Source organism: Rhea americana, unplaced genomic scaffold, assembly GCF_003343005.1.
Source record: "Rhea americana isolate MKP2758 unplaced genomic scaffold, rheAme1 scaffold_445, whole genome shotgun sequence".
Taxonomy (NCBI): domain Eukaryota; kingdom Metazoa; phylum Chordata; class Aves; order Rheiformes; family Rheidae; genus Rhea; species Rhea americana.
The window spans coordinates 324,746-342,451 of NW_028186585.1; the positions used below are offsets into that span (position 1 = coordinate 324,746).

Genomic DNA, 17,706 nt, shown 5'->3' on the forward strand with positions numbered 1-17,706 from the left:
GCACTGCTCCTCTGCTGCGCGGCACGACACTGCTGCGCTGCACTGCTGCCTTGCACTGCACGGCACTGCTCCTCTGCTGCACAGCATGGCACTGCTGCGTGGCGTGGCACTGCTGCGTAGCATTGCTGTGCAGCACTGCACTGCTGCATGGCACTGCTGCACTGCAGTGCATGCACGTGTTGGCAGTGCAGGCCCCACTGCTGCACTGTGCCGCGTGCACGTGTCGGCAGCGCTCGCCCCACTGTTCTATTGCACTGCACATGCGCGTGAGCAGCGCTGTCCGCACCGCTGCGCTGCACCGCGGGCGCTTGCTCGGCTCGTAGAAGGTGGTGGCGGCAGGGGTGCCCGGCCGCGTGGGGCGCCCCAGCCCCCCAGGGCGTTTGCGCAGAGCCCCCTGCGCAGCAGCAGCAGCGCTGCCGGCCTGGGCGCGCGGGTGCTTCCCGGGGCCCTCGGCGCCCGCCGCCGGCCCTCCCCGCCGCCCGCCCTCGGCTCCCCACACGGGATGCTTCGGGGCTTCGTTTCCCCCTCGTTAACGTGAACCTGGAGGTAGCTCTGACAGATCTCACCTCAGTTTTAGGGCGTCACGTAAATCTCGCTGCCGTCGCCCCGGGCTCAACCCCGTTGTCGCAGTAAGACGACGGGAAACGTTTCTTAGGGTAGCGCAGCAGGCACCTGCAGCGGTTTCCGTTCTGTTTTAAACACCACCAAAGAATGTCCGTCATCAGCGTCTGCTTTAGCCTCCTGAAGACAGAGAAGAAGGGCTTGGGCCGGTGCTTTCCGTGCGGTGGCTCGGTTGGCAGCTCAAGTCGGTAGCCGGCTGTGGCGTGAAAGGAGATGGTTGCTTCTTTTTACGCCTTCTTCCCTCTCTCCTTTTTGCCTTCCCCAGTGGGCGGTGAACAAATCAGCTCCATAGGACGAGGCCTCTGCGTGCTGCTGGGCATTTCCTTGGAGGACACGCAGAGGGAGCTGGAGCACATGTAAGTCACCAGTTGCCTTTTCACCTTCTGCTCCTTTCTCGTGCGTTCCTGACACTGCGTCAGAGATACCCGTGCTGTGGCCAAYGTAACGGGGCGCTCCTTCGGTTGGGAAGGTCGTCCTTGCCTCTGCTAGGCCCTCCTTGGGTGTTACTTTGAGTGCAGGCTTCTTAGCCACAGTTTTCTTTTCATGTCCTCTAAAGAAAATATCTTTTCCCTCTTGATGCGCCTTTCTATGCTGCTTTTACCAAGAGAAGCAAAAAAGGAAGAATAAACATGTTGGGTTTTACTGCTACCCTTTTACAAAACATCTATCCTTTTTATTAGAAGAATTTGCCCCAAAGGCGTCCACCCTACGTGATGCGTCGGAAACCTCAAACTCCCTTTTAGTGCGCACACAACAAGCTTTGCTCTTCTGAAAAGCTGGATGATCTTGTCATTGGCTTTTCTCTAAAGATGGACCAGTTTCGGCAGCCCAGCCGTTCCTTCTGTGGCCACGAAATGGTGCGATTCGGCCGGGAACCCCGTGCAAGGAAGAGCTCGCCATGTGGCTGTTGGGTCTCCTCCGGGCTGCTGGTTTTGCTGGGGCCGATCTCGGTTCTCATGAAAGCGAAGAAGAAACAGCAGTAGAGCTGAACACCCTTGGGAGGAGGTGAGAACAACCCTTAGCAGATGTGGAAGAGAAAGTAGTGAGTGAGGACCTGAACTGAAGGCCACCAGGGGTCTCACGTGAACGGCTAAARCTCGTAGAAAGTGGCAGCAAGTCTGAAGGTGTTTTTCTTAGGAAACGCTCTATCGGCTTGCCGCCCTGTTGGCCGTCAGTGTGGGACGTTGGCTGTGTCGTTGTTTCTCGTTCCTGCTGCGGTGAGTGTGGAGCTGCTCCTGATGATTGCGAGGGGGTGATCAGTGACTCCTGTGCCGTCAGTGCCAGGCTGTTAGGATGGCTGATGCAGGAGAGGCAGGAGGCTGTGGCATCGGAATAGTGGGAGAACTATTAAGTTTAAACCCTGCCAGGAATTACAAAGCAGAAAAAAAAGGAATAACAAGAAATCAGTCTAACCAGACTCTTCAGGTGCTTTTACATGAACCTTCAGTAGTCCTGTAAGTGAAACAACCTTGATGCAATCCTCATCATTAAAGCACGGCAGTGATGATGATTTAAGCCGATGTACCAAGGCTCTTAACTATACGCTTCATTCAGGAGCCGTTTCTGTTTGTCTTTGACACACATGGATTGGTGAGGATGGTTCTTGTGGCTGTGCCTTAACAACAGCAAAGCCGTAAGCTGGACCATAGSAAAGTCTCAGCCATGTTTTGTGCCAGCTGCGCCATCTCTGGTTCAGCATAAATCATCTGGCTGATGGCCGCAGTGGAAATGCTTTGCCCTTGATACGCTCCATTGTTGCCCTTGATACACTCCATTGTTTCCAGACGCTGCAAATGTGGAGGAGAAACCAGAAGAAGAAACCAAAGACTGGAGAGTGATAGGCATGCAGTGTTGTTATCGATCAAAGTCCAACCATAGACTGGTTTGCAAGTTTGCCTGCTGCTTTTCGGGATCCATTTGTGAAAGTCCTCTTGTCCTCGTCCTCTCCTAGGTATTCAAGTCAACTGTTTCTGCCCCCTCRCTTCCAAAGATCAGCCCTAATAAAATCTAGATGACAAGTCCCGGTCGCCGCTTTCATGCCATTTGTAGTTCAGCACTGCTCCCTGCCTTCCCCACCTCATCCTGGGAAAGAAATGCTGTCTTCATCTGGGTTGTGGGGTGTTGTTTGGAGGAGTGCTAGGAGGTGACAGAGCTGGAGGAGTGTGTGTGGACTGTGGTCAGAAACAGCCGTAGTTTGAAATGATCTGATTTCAAAAGCGAGTGTGATTTCCTGGTGCTGTGGGACAATTTCAATCCCCAAAGCTTATGTGCATGTTAAATAACATTGTGACACATCAAATCAGGAAGTCGTGAGTAAGCTTTCTTACTGCTTCTGCCATCTGTATGTCACCCTGCAACCTACAGCAACATTATTCTACCTCGATCTTGTGCTGTATAAAAAAAATGCTTAAAGGAAGACCTTAATAAATGGTCTGACAGTATTATGTAAGTGCGTAAGAGCTTTCTTGCTTATGGCTCTGCCTAATGCAAGGAGATTTCCCTTGGGGGAAAGCAATGGCTATCTTGAGATTTGTAGGCAGAATGAATATGCATCTGCCTTGCCTTTCGTCTCTTTCTGTGTGGTAGGTATTACTTGTACCCACTGATCCGGCATGGGACAATTTAGATAGTATCTGTTTCTCCTCCTAGGGTTCGAAAGATATTAAACTTGCGCGTGTTTGAAGATGAAAGCGGGAAGCACTGGTCCAAAAGTGTGATGGATAAACAGTATGAAGTGTTGTGTGTCAGCCAATTCACTCTGCAGTGCATCCTGAAAGGAAACAAACCCGACTACCACATGGCAATGCCTACGGAGCAGGCGGAGTGTTTTTACAACAACTTCCTAGAGCAGCTAAGAAAAGCCTACAAGCCAGAGCTTATTAAAGGTAAGGGCAAAGGGCTGGTAAGATCCTTGATGCAACCAGGGGATCTTGTTAGTACATGTTCCTCGCTGATCCTTCTTTCTTCTGAGTTTCTGTCTGTCCGTGTTGCAGAGGAGCCGTCGTTACGTGGCAGGACATTAAGGAGATGGCGTGGTTTCCCTAGCAGCCTTACCAGGGGGATCAATCCCAGCCATTTGCTGGCATCCCCCTGGAACAGTTTGACATTGAGATGTCGGGTTGATATTACCTCTACAGCGTGAGCGGTGACTCTGACCACGTAACGCAGAGAGGCTGCAAGCTGTGAGGATGACTCTGCAGTCGCGCWCATCCCAGGCTAGATGTCTTGGTGCCTTACTGCTCGACTAGCCTGGGATGAGTTTCTGATGTGTATGTGATTAGTCAGGCTCAAAGGCGGCTCCAGGGTGTGATGAACAGGTAGCTCTGTCTGTCACTTTATTTTTCCATTCCATTAAATGGTAATGATGATAGTGGGAAGTGTAGTGTGCTACTTGATAACAGCATTTGATTTAGACCCTTTTTTCTCTCAGCTCTATTCCAGATTCCAGAGCCATTGCTAAATGAGAAAGCAGCTTGAGGTCCATTTTTCCTGTTGCTTAAAGCCATTCACACTCCTTTTTACAACAGTACTTCTGCAGTCATGCTCTTCTCCCCTTCACATTGGTGTTTATGTTGCTATGGCTCTGCGGTCAGCAGTCCAGTACCTTTTTCTTTGGCCACTGGACCATTGTCAGCGGCCTCTTCTGTGGTGCTGTAGTGTTTGGCTCCGCCAGAGCTGGTATGTCTCATTCCTGTGGTGGCCTGCAGCCTTTTGGAAAGCAGTTGGGCAGTATATCTGTTGTGGAACATGCCAGGGAGGAACTGGAAACTCTTCCAGAAGAATTTTTCACCAATAATAAGTTCATGAAGAATGAAGACACTTTGGTTGGACCTCTGTTCTGTCAGAGACATCACATGTAGCCATTTAAAGCTGCTATGTAGCTATATGAAGTCCAATGCAAATATCCCCAGTGGCCCTACTGAAGTTTGAGCCTACTGCTTTCAGCATGTTCTTGCTCGCTGGCCGAGGTCATGCTGGAGGAGATTTTGGTTGTGTTGCTGAGCAGTCTCTGGGCCCACATTTCCAGTGAGCAAGACTACTCCAGTCTTTGGATAACTCTTGTCTGCTTGCTGCAGTATTCCTTTCCTTCTTTCAAGCTTTGGTATCTATATGGTGGTATTTGGTGTTGTTTCTGTCTCTAAAGGGAAGATCTGGAAAGGTGACTCATGTCTGTGGGGCAGGAGAACAGAGTATGAGGGAGTGAGTGATCACATTGACTCGGCCAGTGATGAGGCGAAATCTGAGGGGCAGAAAGCTGGACTGGAGAAAACAGAGCGAGGATGCTTACACAAAGAGAAATGAGATTTGAGGGAAAAAGAAAGCATAAGGAGAGATGGGTTTTGCAGAATGCATTGGATAAAAATGTCATGGGTCTGTTGTGACAGAAGCTGCTCAAAAGCTTAGCAAAAAGAAGTGGTCTGTGCCTCAGCTGATGTGCTAATAAATGCTGTTGATGATGAATGACATACACATCTCTGACTTCAGAAGTATATTCCTGTGAAGTGGCAGGGCTGAGGGAGTAGACACTGTCTCTATCTTGTCCTTTTTTTCCCCCTTTTTTCCCCCTTTTTTCTTCTTTTAAGGAACTCTGACAAAGAATGGTTTAGATTTCAGATAGGAACAGAGAAATTACTGTATCAGATTGTGATTGAACTGCAAACCAGTGTCCCCTGCTTTAAAGTATTTGATGTTATATGCTTTTGAATACCTCTGCCCATGTATGAGATTTCTTCAAAACATCTACTGGTTAGCTGTGCTGGATCCCTAGGCTTAGCTGCTACATCCTTTAAAATTTTATCTCCTGCCTTAACTGAATTTTGAACACTTTGATTATCTGTAGAATTGTTTTGTTTTGCAGACACTCCTGCATTTAGCTGTGTATTTGCCATCTCTGAATATCAGACCACAGAGCTGGGTGCCTGTAGACTGTTTTTTTCTAGTAACTTCGTGCAGTTTATTAGTTGGATATCCTTTTACTTCTTTCTTTTTAGTAGCAGAGCTCGGAAAGTTCTTGCTGTGTGCCATGCTTTCCAGAGCCCTCAGCGCTTCTTGTCTTTTCCCTTTTCAGATGGTAAGTTTGGCGCCTACATGCAGGTACACATCCAGAACGATGGTCCTGTAACAATAGAACTGGAGTCCCCGGCTGCCACCGTTGACCCTAAACAGGTAAGCTGGCCGATGGACCTGTCTGGAAAGGACGGGTGTAGAGGCTGTGCCTCCTCTGAGAAGGCGTGCATCTGCCCGTATTTGGTGGAGAGTGTGGCGTGGTCCCAGGGAAGCATTCCTGTTACGAAGCAGTATAACTTCCCTTGGATAAGAGGACTTTGTGCTTCCTGAAAGGTCAGATAATTACATTGTTCTCTTCAGTTTGGTGGCCTCTCCAAAACTACTTACTGTCCCGGTAAGGGTTGTGCCTGTGTCATGCAGAGCAGCTTTTTACAGTTTATTCTTGCACACCATAAAAGCTACTTTTTAATCATGACTCACTGGCAGTGTTTCTAATGCATCTGACTTTTTTAAAATGAAATCTCTTGACATTTAGGGGCTTTTGTATGTGGATGGCTGGGTGGAGTGATTAAGTGGAGAGCTGCCTCTTTCTGAGAAATGAGAGAACAGCCAAATTAAGTCCTGAATAGTATCTGGAGTGGAGAGGAGAGTAGTTCTGCTGAAGAGCAGCACAGACAATGCTGGAAATCAAAGGCAGATGAGATCTTCCCATTTTCTAAACATAACCATGACCATTTTTTCCAGGCTGAAAGGGAAGGTGTGTTTGTGGGATTTTCATTCCCAGCTATGCTTAAGAGAGGGCATACAAAGGGCATACAACTTAGTAAGTCCATCCAGTCCCAGTTTGTCCCAAACAGGCATTCCTTCCGATTTACATGGACAGTGGAAAAACAAGATAAAATCACCTTGCTGATGAGGTCTGGCCTCAAGTCACCTGTCATTACTCTTCTGCGTTAAAAATCAGACATTTGTTTTTTTTCAGGTAGCCATATATATGTTTATGCCTGCTCTTTTAAAGCCTGCTTGTTGGTTCTGTGGTAACTGCAGTGCGGCTGGTAGCTGTAATGCTGACATCTGATTGCTATATGCTCGTGCTACGTTTTGTTTTGCAGACTCACAGAATAGTTGAGGTTGGAAGGGACATCTGGAGATCATCTGTTCCAACACCACTGCTCAAGCAGGGTCAGTTAGAGCAGGTGGGCCAGGGCCATGTCCCGCTGGGTTTTGAATATCTCCAAGGATGGAGACACTACCACCTCTCTGGGCAATCTATTCCAGTGTTCAACCACTCTCACAGTGAAGAAGTGCTATCCTAAGTTCACATGGAATTTCCTATATTTCAGTTTGTGCTTGTTGTCTCTCGACCTGTCACTGGGAAGAGTCTGGCTCCATCTTCTTCATCGCCTCCTGACAGATACTTAGACACATGGATAAGATCCTCCCCCAGCTTTCTCTTTTCCAGGTTGAACAGTCCCAGCTCGCTCAGCCTCTCCTTACCGGAGAGATTCTCCAGTCCTTTCCTCACCTTTGTGGCCCTTTTCAGGACTCACTCCAGTATGTTTATGTTCTTCTGGGTAGCCCAGAATTGCACCTAGGACTCCGCATGTGGCCTCACCATTACTAAGCCAAGGGGAAAGATCACTTTGACCGCTGGCAGTGCTCTTCGTGATGCTTCCAGGATAGTAGTGGCTTTCTTTGCCACAAAGGTACATTGCTGGCTCGTGGTCAGCTTGTGCTCCACGACCCTCAATGCCTTCTCAACAAAGCTGCTCTCCAGCTGCTTGGCCCTTTGCCTCCCTGGGGGCTGATCCTTTTCATTGGTGGAACTGCAGGAGGTGGCTCTCTGACCACTTCTCCAGCCTTTGGAGGGCCCTCTCAAAAGCAGCACAACACCTTGAGGGATCAGCCACTCCTCCCAGTTTTGCATCAGCTGTTATTGGGTGCACAGGCTGCATTCAGTYGCATCTGCCAGGACATTAATGAAGATGTTAAACAGTCTTGACCCCTGGTGGACACTGCTGGTGACTGGGCTCCAGCTGTACTTTGTGCTCCAGAGCACAACCCTCAGAGTCCAGCACTACAGCCAGTCTTCAATCCACCTCACTGACCGCTTTCCTAGCCTAGTCCCTGCTTCACCTCTTGTACTCTTCCTTTTTATGTTTGAGTTTAGTCAGAGATTCCTTGTTTGTCCCCACAGGCCTCCTGCTACCTTTGCTTGATTTGCTGCTTGCTGGGATAGACCTTTCTTGATCTTGGAGGAGGTGATCTTTGAATATCATCCAGCATTCTTGGACTCCTCTTCTAGTCAGGGCAGTATCCCATGGGATTCTTCCAAGTAGATCCCTGAACAGGCTGAAGTCTGCTCTCCTGAAGTCTGTGGTTGTGATCCTGCTATTTGTCCTCCTCCCTCCTCTCAGGATCCTCAACTCCACCATTTCATGTTCACTGTCTCCATGGCTACCCCTGACTTTTTTATCTTCATCTAATTCTTCCTTGTTTTTATGAGGTCCAGCATAGCACCTCTCTTATCTCCATCACTTGTATTAGTAAATTTTCATCAGTGCAGTCCAGAATCCACCTGGATTACTCATGCCTTGCTGAGCTGTCACAGATAGCAGGATGGTTAAAGTTTCCCATGAGGATCAGGGCCTGCAAACGTGAGGCTTCTTTGAGCTGCCTGAAGAAGGCCTCATCTGTTTCTTCTTCCTGATCAGGTGGCCTGTAGCAGACACCCACCGCAATGCCACCGATGTTGGTCTGCTTGCTAATCCTGACCCATAAGCTCTCAGCTGGCCCCTCACCTGTCCCCAGGCAGAGCTTCATGCATTCTGGTTGCTCTCTCACATAAAGGGCAAATTCTTCTTAATTCTTCCTGAAGTTCACGTGATAAAGTAGAACACTTTATCATGACAATCAAGAGAATCACATTGATACGTAAGATAAAAGTGTATCTGATCTAAGCTTATGTGTCTTCTTAGGCCTCAATTTTGCCAGCATTTTGCCATTTTATTTTTTGATGGGCAGACTGCTGTTGCAGTCCAGTTGCGCACAAACTTACTTGTCTTCTTGGGAGTGCTGGATGTCACATAGGGCACTAGGTGGCAGCGGAGTCATTTATTCGGAAGTGTGTTCTTGCACAAGTTTCTGTTTGTTTGTCCTCTGTTCTTACACAGAGGTTGTAAAAAATTTGGAATTCTGTGTGTGCTAGGACTTCTGCATATCTGAAGGTATCATACTAAAGGCATTTGGAGTCTAATGGGAAGACAGACTGGGAAAACCTAAAGAGGCATCTCTTCCACAGTGATTTCTCCTTAGAATTAGGAATTGCTGCACCAAAAGAGGTTGCTAACAGAAAAAAGGTCTGCATTGAAAGGGCAAGCACCAGAGAAGAGGTGGTCCACAGAGTGGTCTCGTGACTTACACGACTTCCTTTACTTGCCGACTGAGCCTTTGAATTTCATAATGCGTAGACAGTAAGGCTGGCTAAAATCTGAAATAAAAAATACCGTCAAGATAAACATTCTTATTTTGTGCATCTTCTCTCAAACCCATTAATGATTTTCTGAATTAAAATATTCATAACTGAATAAAGCAATGCTCTACTGACAAATGATTTATCTTGAGCTGCCTTTATGAAAAGCAAGGATAGCATTTGCTTTGATCTAAAGACAAAAATAGAAGTTGAATGAAGAAATCAGAACCCCCCCCCTTTTTGTGCAAGGTATGCTTTTGAATTCAGCCTAGTAGTTACTTTGCATGACCAGCTTTCCTCTCCTATGTGCTCTGCTAGTTCTGTTTTCACCAGTTTCTTGCTACAAGGCTAGAGAGCAGGCTGACTGCCACTTCCCTTCTTATTTACTGCATTTGGGGGAACTTTTAATCTCCTGACCTCATCTGAAGTTACTTCCCAGAGCTACAAAAAACTAATCGTATGGAGATGTTGCAAGTAATGTGTTAACTTCTTGATATGTTTTAATTGTATTTAAGGATAGGTTTATTTCCTGAACCTTTCTTCGCTGAAAGGTTAGCCTTCTGTGTGTCTGTGGATTGAGTAGTAGGGGGTTATATTGTCAGAGGCTGTTAGTTCAGCTGTCCAGATATCACTAGCTGTACTCCTTCTGGGAGATCTGTGAAAATCCGGAAGGAACACTGATGCCTGATGAAGCAGTAGAGAAGGGTGTGCGGAAGAAGGTTGGGGGACAAGCATTGCAGGACTATTTTAAGCATGGGATTTGAACTTGCTTTTTAGGGTATTACCATCTATTAATTGGATTTCCAAGATTAAAGATGTGTGCAGGAAATACAAGACTACAATTAGGTTGGACCCACTGCACAGCACAAGTCCCAGTTCATGGTCCTCTGTTCCATCCTCCTATCCATCCCCCTAACTCAGATGTTGCCAAAATAGCAAAACCCGTATGGTTCTGTTCCATGCTTTCGGAATGACAAATACTTTGACTTCTCCATTTTATGACCCATTGGCCTTCCTGAACTATTCCTTGTTTACCTACTCTTAATCTGAACCTTTGAGATTCAGTTTATTCTTTCTGTTTAAACTGTGAAGCATCTGTAATCAAGAATTTGGACTGAAATGCTGAACACTTGTAACAGTACAACTATTCCACCCTTTAGAGCACTAATGAGACCGCACATTTAATTTATTTCTCAGGTTGCAGCTGGATTTCCACCTCATTTCTTTTCTTTCTGCCCTGGATTATAAGCACAGCTTGCAAAAGACAAATAGGAAATTCTTATTCCATAATGAGCTATGCAAAATGTATCTGATAATGTAACTTCTCCGCAAATTCTATGCAGTCAAAGGTATATGCTGTATGCAAACACAGTGATATTTGTGTATGTATCTGAATTTCTTACAAGGTTTATTAACAATTGCTTTAAGATGTTCTTATCTATGTATAAACTTTGTGTTTGCACAAATGACTTAATTCTAACAGATTTTGATGTCTCTTTTGATTTGATTACCTTTAAGGAGGTACAAGAATGCTAAACTTGCAGGACAACTTTGAAAAGCTTGTGATAATCACCAATGTGAAGTCATGGAGGGCTGCCCTTGGTTCCTTGAATAGCTCTATCACGGGCCATAATGCGAGTGAGAAGTCTGCCCTTTCTGGCTATCTTACTTTCTGGATTAAATATTTTGAATTTTCAGGGAAAGGTTCTCCTAGATTTCTTCCTTGTATGTTTAACGTGGTGATGAGCCCATTGGGAGGTTATAAGGAGTTGCAGGTTGTGGTGACATCTCAGAGTGTTGGCAGGGCATAATTTGGTGGTCATTACTCTGCAAGGTCCATTGGTGTGAGCAGTCACCTTGGAGGTGCTGGAAATGTTCAAACACCCCTAGCTAGAAAGGTGCCTGCAACAGGGTCTCCTGCAATCCAGTGAAAGAAACCCATTTCCTTAGTCAGTAGTCACTTGAGGTCAGAGTACTCCGGATAACCCAAATAGCTATCATCAAGCATTAGTACTGGTCATTCTCTGTTTTGCTTTCAACAGAGAGCTGAGGGCTAAAAGGGGCTTGATGCCAGGTTTTGGCTGTGTTCTCTTAGCTTCTTGCTGGTCATCAGGATTTGGGCGTAATAACACGCAGTGACCTTCCTGTCCCTGTCTATCTTTGTATGATGGGGCAGAGACAGAAACTTAAATGCTGAAACTCAGTATGATCAGTAGGTGCATTTAAGGTTGCTTCTGTTGCTTCTGGCCAAACTGGGGGTGATCTGAGCCCTTCCAAAACAGTGAATCAGGGTTTTTTCAGAACTACTTTATAGTTAACTAGTTACACATTAGTATTGCTTTTTTGTTGCTAATATAAAAATATCTATATAGCCACCTGGAGTCTTTTGAATATGTGTCACTAAATATTGTGGTTTTCTTTACAAAATGCAGTCGTCCTTTCTAATGCCAAGGAGAGCTTGAAATTCTTTTAAACGTTGGATTTTTTAACTCATGCAGATACGATTTTTGTCGGTGTCAGCTCTCACGACAGTCTGGGATGTGAAAGCTGAATTGGCCAGTTATTTTGTTGATGAAGCAAAATTTGGCACAGAATCCCTCTCGGGGTAGTTTTTATTCCTTCGTCCTGTCACTAGCTTGAGAAAATAAATAAATTGGTACCAGAGCAGGCAGATTTCATCCAAATCTATGTCCTGCACTTGATTCTCTGCTATCTAAAAAGGAGTAAATGCCACTGTGACCTTTCCTTTGGAGGAAGGAGCACCTCTTCTTGCTGATTCCCTGCCCTCACAGAAGTTGCAGCAACCGAGTACCTTTGATGCCACTTTCTTAGTTGAAAGCGGCCGGTGGAAAAGTGCTGAGGGGACAGATGGGTGCACAAATACATTGACTGTGGAAGATCCGTTCCCTTACAAAAAAACAGCTAAAAATACATGGCCTGAGTATCCGGGAAACTCTGATAGGAAGGATTGGATTATATATGGATGCCTTGATGAGTCAACTCTCAGCCATTCTTTTTCTCCCAAGCCACTGTAGCATCTGAGCTCCTCCCAGGTATTTAAAAATAGGGATAATCTTGTTCTTCCTTTCACAGGAAAGGTGAACCTATCTTTCTATGTAGTAGATAGGGCGAATGACTTCCTTAATAGACAGAAGAGAATCCACAAAGGAGGGGAAAAAAAAGACTTTGGGAATTAGGCTGCATCCCTTCCAGAACAACTATTTAAAAATAGTCCAAATTCACAGAATTACTTGTTTTAAAGAGGACAGATTCCATCAGAAAGTCAGAGGTAAATGTTTTTCACCTACAGAAATGTTTTTTATTACCCTATGATGCCATTTGCATTTTCTGTGACTGTCTTGAAAGGCCGATCAACTGAGTTGCCATTGGAATTACATTCTATGCCCTTATATCAGTATCTGAAAATTACTGAAGTTCGCAGGCTACGATCTGGTTTTGTTGGTTTCTTTAAGGACATATTTTGTATTCCCTGGCTCTTAATTCTGCATATTATCTTTCCAGAATCCGTCTCTTATCTGTTTTTATAAAAGGTTGCCTTGTATGAGGGGTTTATAGTATTTGTGCCTTCGTTTCACTTCTGCACATGCAATCAGTCAAGATAAGCATTTGTATATGCTCGTAAGCTGGGTTTTATTTTTAGTTTATCTGCTTCTGTGAGAGCTCAGAAGTGAGATAAATTGAGGACTGTATACCAGAATTATTCTTTCGTGAGTCCTAACTATCCGAGCATTTGAAAGTGAAAAGATGAGGAGCTGCTAACTTTAAGGATTTTGTTCCTGTAGAATAGTGTTTTGATAAAGGGGCATTTTAATGCTTTTAATGCTAAGGGTGCTTTTCCCCAGATCTGGTAGATAGGCTTTTTACAGCCTTTGGAAGATTYGCTGTTCTTGTGGTCCTTGAAAAGTTGAGAGCATCCTTCCCATGCATGGGCTAGCTCTTGCTTCTGCTGCCAGAGACATGGACTTGTCTGGTGCTGACACAAGCTGACTCTAAACCAAGCTTTCCATGTGAGTTGGGGCAGGTTTCTCTTGATTTAATTTTTTAGCAGCATTGTCTGACAGCACTTTCCTCCAGCTTCACCGGCACACAGCATCTCTCCAGATCAGACTTTGGGTATCTTTCTCTCTCCCCCTTTTTTTACAGTTAGAAAAGCTGCATAGAGGCATTTTTTCCCTGGGAATTTAAGCTCAATCTTTTTTTGGAGGATGCTGGGCATCCTGCAAACACTCTGCAGTCTGCACTCCAGGCTCTTACTGACCCAGAGCATCTTTTACGCATGTTCCACAAGCTTGGGCAATTCATAATTGTCACAAATAATCTAGCTTGCTTTATTTTATGGAGATTTCACCTCAGAAGAGATCTGCTAGCCATGAAATTGTGATTTATGACAAGCGACCCTTATCTTGGGGAGGGGGGAGGATTGTGGTGGAAGCAGTTGAGAAAATCAGTAGATCACAGAAACTAACCAAACGGATAAAATGCACACGGGAAGTGTCCGTAGTCACTTAAGCAGCTTCTTTCAGTATCATTGAAAACAGATCTACTGAAAGGTGCTTAGTTAGTGTTAGCAGAGGCTTTTGTCCAGTCTGAACTGAAGTGAGTGTTCTATGTGATACTGTGGATCATGTATCTCTTTCTCTGTAGATATAAATTTATTCTTGTTGGAGGTTTCTTGTGCTGGATTACTGACCTTGGGATATGCCTGTTGTCAGAAATCGTCTTACAGTCGAAAACTGGACCACAGTTTGATGGAATTCAGCCCCATTGCTTGGTCATTGTAAATTTTCCTTTTCCATGTTGGCAGATTGTGTTGGGTAGGAAAGGAACTCTGAAATGTGGAGAGTAGTCCTCTGACTACGGTCACTTCTCTTTCATGCTCAGCGGACGATCGTGTTAGCTTATAACTGTTCACTGTCTTACCAGATATCTGAAAGTTGAAGCCTTGGGTTTTTTTCATCTGTTTGATTCGGGTATGTATTGGTATTGTGAATCTGAGTTACCAGTTTTCTACAAATGCTCAAAATTATGTTCTTTAGAAATACTATATTCTGAAATGATAGTTCTGTTCCATGAAGTGTTTTATCCTTCTTCTTGCTTTCTGAATAGCTGACAAAACTTGAAAAACAACAACAAAGAAAAGAGAAGACCAGAACCAAGGTACCCTCTGAATCAAGTAGAGAAAGAAGTGCCCCCCGTAGCAAGGATGATCCCAGTGCAAGCAGCGGAGCAGAAGGAGATGTGTCTTCAGAGAGAGAGCCTTAGCTAATCCAAAGCAGGCCTCAGGTATCGTTCTTCCACCCCTCTGTAAAGCTGTGTCCTACTGCTTGACAGTCTCTAACAGCATCTGGAGACTGCAGAGACTTGTGTTGGAAGTGCTAAAAGGTGAAATTCCGATAATCATGTTAGCTCAATGAAACCTGCAGGGCTCCTGGTGGGAAACCTCCTCTTCTATCTGCAGTGGATACCTGGAGTTTGCTCTGAAGTAACCAGCTCCAGAAGATCGCTGCTTTTGATTTTGGAGTATTTCAAGCAGGATCCAGGATTTCTTTAAGCTTGTAGCAGTTTTTTTTCCTTTTTGCGTTTATAACCGTTAGTAAGTTTTGAAGAACATGCTACAGGAGAGGAAGGCTGTTGCTGACACTGACTCAAAAATTTGCTTTCGAGGATCAAGAGGGAGAGCCCCAGTACTGCCCAGTTCAAGGGGAAAGTGGAGGAGAAGGTGTGCTGACGAAGGACTGCTGCTACACAAATTTTGGAGGAGGCTGCAGTAACTTAGATAAATCTCCATAACATAATTCTAGTAGCACTCAAAGCATCCCAGGACCGGAAGAGTCCAAATTTGGACTCTTCAACCCATCCTTGGCTGCAAGTACAGTTCTGTACGTCCTTCTAGTTTAGCTCCAATAGGAGCTAAAGTCATAGAGGTTGCATGAACCCTGGCCTTAAGCAGTGGCTGCTGCCAGAGGTACCAGTAGAAACCCCAGTCAGCCAGACAGCAAAATTCACTAGACAAAGTCCGTGTTTGACTTTTAAACACAGATGTGACCTCYGGCAAAGGTCTGCTCTGCTTGCAAAAATCATTGCTGYGGGGACAGCGGGATAGAACGGGTGTATTTCAGATGCCTCRAGCCTCCTTCGGATGCTCTGTTTTTGGTCTCCACGTGTGTATAGAGTCTAGGTCCCGACTGCCCGCTCTAGACGACCAGATATCTCAAAATCCTGATTGCATGTTTAGCACTCTGGGCTTCTCCAAGATGAGACTTTTAGGTGGAAGGAGACATAGCCGAGGAATACAGGTTATATCTTAACCCTGTGTGTTCTGGTCTGAGTTTTGCCTTTCTTCCTCCTTGCTTATCTAACAGCATAGGAAGCCTGGAGAATGCTGGGGAGACTTTTCTCTTGTCTTAGCTTCTAGTGCCTGATTCTGCAGTGATTTTGGGCTGCTGGAAGGAGAAATGGCCCTGAAAAAATCCTGTGACATTCTCAGTACTATTATGATAATTTGTTCTTACTGCAGACTGCAGCTGCAAAGCATCTTGCTGTCTGTCTGTAACATACGTCTTACAGAACACATAGCAGCAGATATTTTGGGGGCTTTCTTGAAAAGCCATAACTTGTGCATAGTTCGGTCAGTTTTCATGGAGACACCTGAAGATACGTCACCTCATTGTAAAGGAGGCCTTCTGCCAGACTTCAGGTGGTTGCTTCATAGCACTAGAAATTCTAAACAATAAAAAGGTAGGGTTTTCCCTCCCTGAAAAGATGGGGCATGTTGTCTCTTCTTCCAGGTTGTCTGACGTGGTAGCAGTGTTCTAGCTGGACATCATGAGTATCACACATGCTCCCTTAAAAGTGGAATTGAGCTTAATACATCATTCTGTTTCATAAGAAATGGAAAAGCTCTACTAAGGTAGCTGGCTGGACAACTGAGAACATCTCTGAAGACTGAGACTTAGTATAGATGTTGCAGTCTGTGGTTTTATCCTTAAAAATGCATCTGCCTATATGTAATATTTCAAGGCATCTTTTCAGATTTTTGAATAATGAGTCTTACAGCCCTGAGCATTTCTCTCAAAACAGAACACCCTCCTATTCAGGCACACAAAATGTGATTTAAAGTCAAAATACGAAAAGCAGATGTAATTGACCTAATTTTAGGTATTAAACTTTCCCCTTCTTGCTTATTCCTGTTTTAATAGTGGAGATGAGTAGCCATATAGGGAAGGAGAAGATGTCCTTAGAAAATAAAGCAAAAAAGTAATTGTAATCAGCAGCTTGCTGCTGTGCTGCAGGAATGCAAAGTGTCATTTGTGCCGTCTCCTTCCCAGCTGCTGTTTATAGCTTCTGTGCTGAAATAAGACAATTTTAGAGAACAGGAGTTCATATGCCTTCTGGAATCAGTCTAAATCTTTTCAATAGTATTTGAAAATCTTGTGACCTGAGGAATGATATATACCGATAATTCAGTATTAATTTTCACGTTGTGATAATAAGCAAAGATACTTTTCTTTATCTAAGTTGAAGGAATCCTGTACTTTCTGCTCTGTTTGTAGTAATGTTCCTGTTTGCTTACCTTCAACAGTTTCTTGTACAAAAGCTACACTGGATTCTTGAAGTGAGACCTAAAAGACATTCACCTCAGCACCATTCTTCTAGGACTTTAGAAAAGAATGAAAAACGGGAAAATAGAATGAAGACAATAGAAACCGGTATCATTCTGTACTGAAACAACCAAAGCAATGTGATCAGATTCAATTGTTAATGTGTGGCTTCAGTAGTAAAAAAGGAATTGTAACATTTGTGTGTGTGTATTTTCACATGACTACTGAATGAAGGATGACTGCACAGATTGTAGAACAGTCTCTGTCAGTACCCATGCTCCATGTCAGAAAGAAATCAGGGTTTTTCCTTAAATTTACACTTGAATTCTGAAAATAATCAAGCAAGCTTGTATTTGGATTCTTACAGTGTCTTGTGTTGCCTGTTTTCCATGGCAGGATGTATGTCTACGTATATTTTGGTATACTGWTCAGCTGCTATGTAACACCAAATTAGGCTGTCCAGTCTTTCTGCATGCATTAAGATATTAAATGAAAATATTGGCCATCAGTCATTTGTCATGTAAAACGTGTCTTGTAAACTTTTTTTAAAACCAGGAAAGACTTTATTAAAGAAATGATACTACTTGAGTRACTGTTTGCATTTGTCTATTATATTCACTGTGATAGAGCACAGTGCAGAACAAGGTAACTGCTACAGAGCAAAAAATAACAAGCCAAGATATAGTCTATCTAAATAACAGTCCCAGCTCGCTCAGCATCTACTCGTAGGACAGATGCTCCGGTCTCCCCATCAAATCAGTGGCCCTGCGGAGGCCACACCTGGCGTCCAGGATGCAGCTCCACGCTCCCCAGCACAACAGAACCRTGCACGGAGTGCAGTGAGTCCTGCCAAGGGCCGCAAAGGACGAAGGCACTGCAGCAGCTCTCCTACGAGGACAGGCTCAGCGAGCGGGGACTCTCCAGCCCCGAGACAAGAAGCCAGAGGCAGCAGGATCTCAGCAAGCTCTTCTCTGGCTCGTCTCC

At 44.9% G+C, this 17,706-nt stretch overlaps 1 protein-coding gene and 1 long non-coding RNA gene across 2 annotated transcripts; both read left to right on the top strand.

The window, feature by feature from the left end:
* Nucleotides 1-751: 751 nt before the first annotated feature.
* Nucleotides 752-17,310, top strand: DTD1 (D-aminoacyl-tRNA deacylase 1). Its single transcript, XM_085315981.1, has 5 exons — nt 752-977; nt 3,271-3,506; nt 5,690-5,787; nt 14,228-14,404; nt 16,704-17,310. The coding sequence occupies exons 1-4, from the start codon at nt 835-837 to the stop codon at nt 14,381-14,383; spliced, it is 633 nt and encodes a 210-aa protein (XP_085172107.1). The 5' UTR covers nt 752-834; the 3' UTR covers nt 14,384-14,404; nt 16,704-17,310.
* Nucleotides 1,270-3,261, top strand: LOC146589618 (uncharacterized). The gene is made up of 3 exons (XR_014897139.1): nt 1,270-1,626; nt 1,759-1,838; nt 2,573-3,261. It is a non-coding gene; the product is annotated as an uncharacterized LOC146589618 (long non-coding RNA).
* Nucleotides 17,311-17,706: the final 396 nt, after the last annotated feature.

Bases quoted from the DNA above. Each gene is read 5' to 3' on its own strand.
- DTD1 (XM_085315981.1), top strand. From the start codon at position 835: ATGGTTGCTTCTTTTTACGCCTTCTTCCCTCTCTCCTTTTTGCCTTCC. The intron at 978-3,270 runs GTAAGTCACCAG...TTCTCCTCCTAG, and splicing joins CAGAGGGAGCTGGAGCACAT to GGTTCGAAAGATATTAAACT. The intron at 3,507-5,689 runs GTAAGGGCAAAG...TTCCCTTTTCAG, and splicing joins CAAGCCAGAGCTTATTAAAG to ATGGTAAGTTTGGCGCCTAC.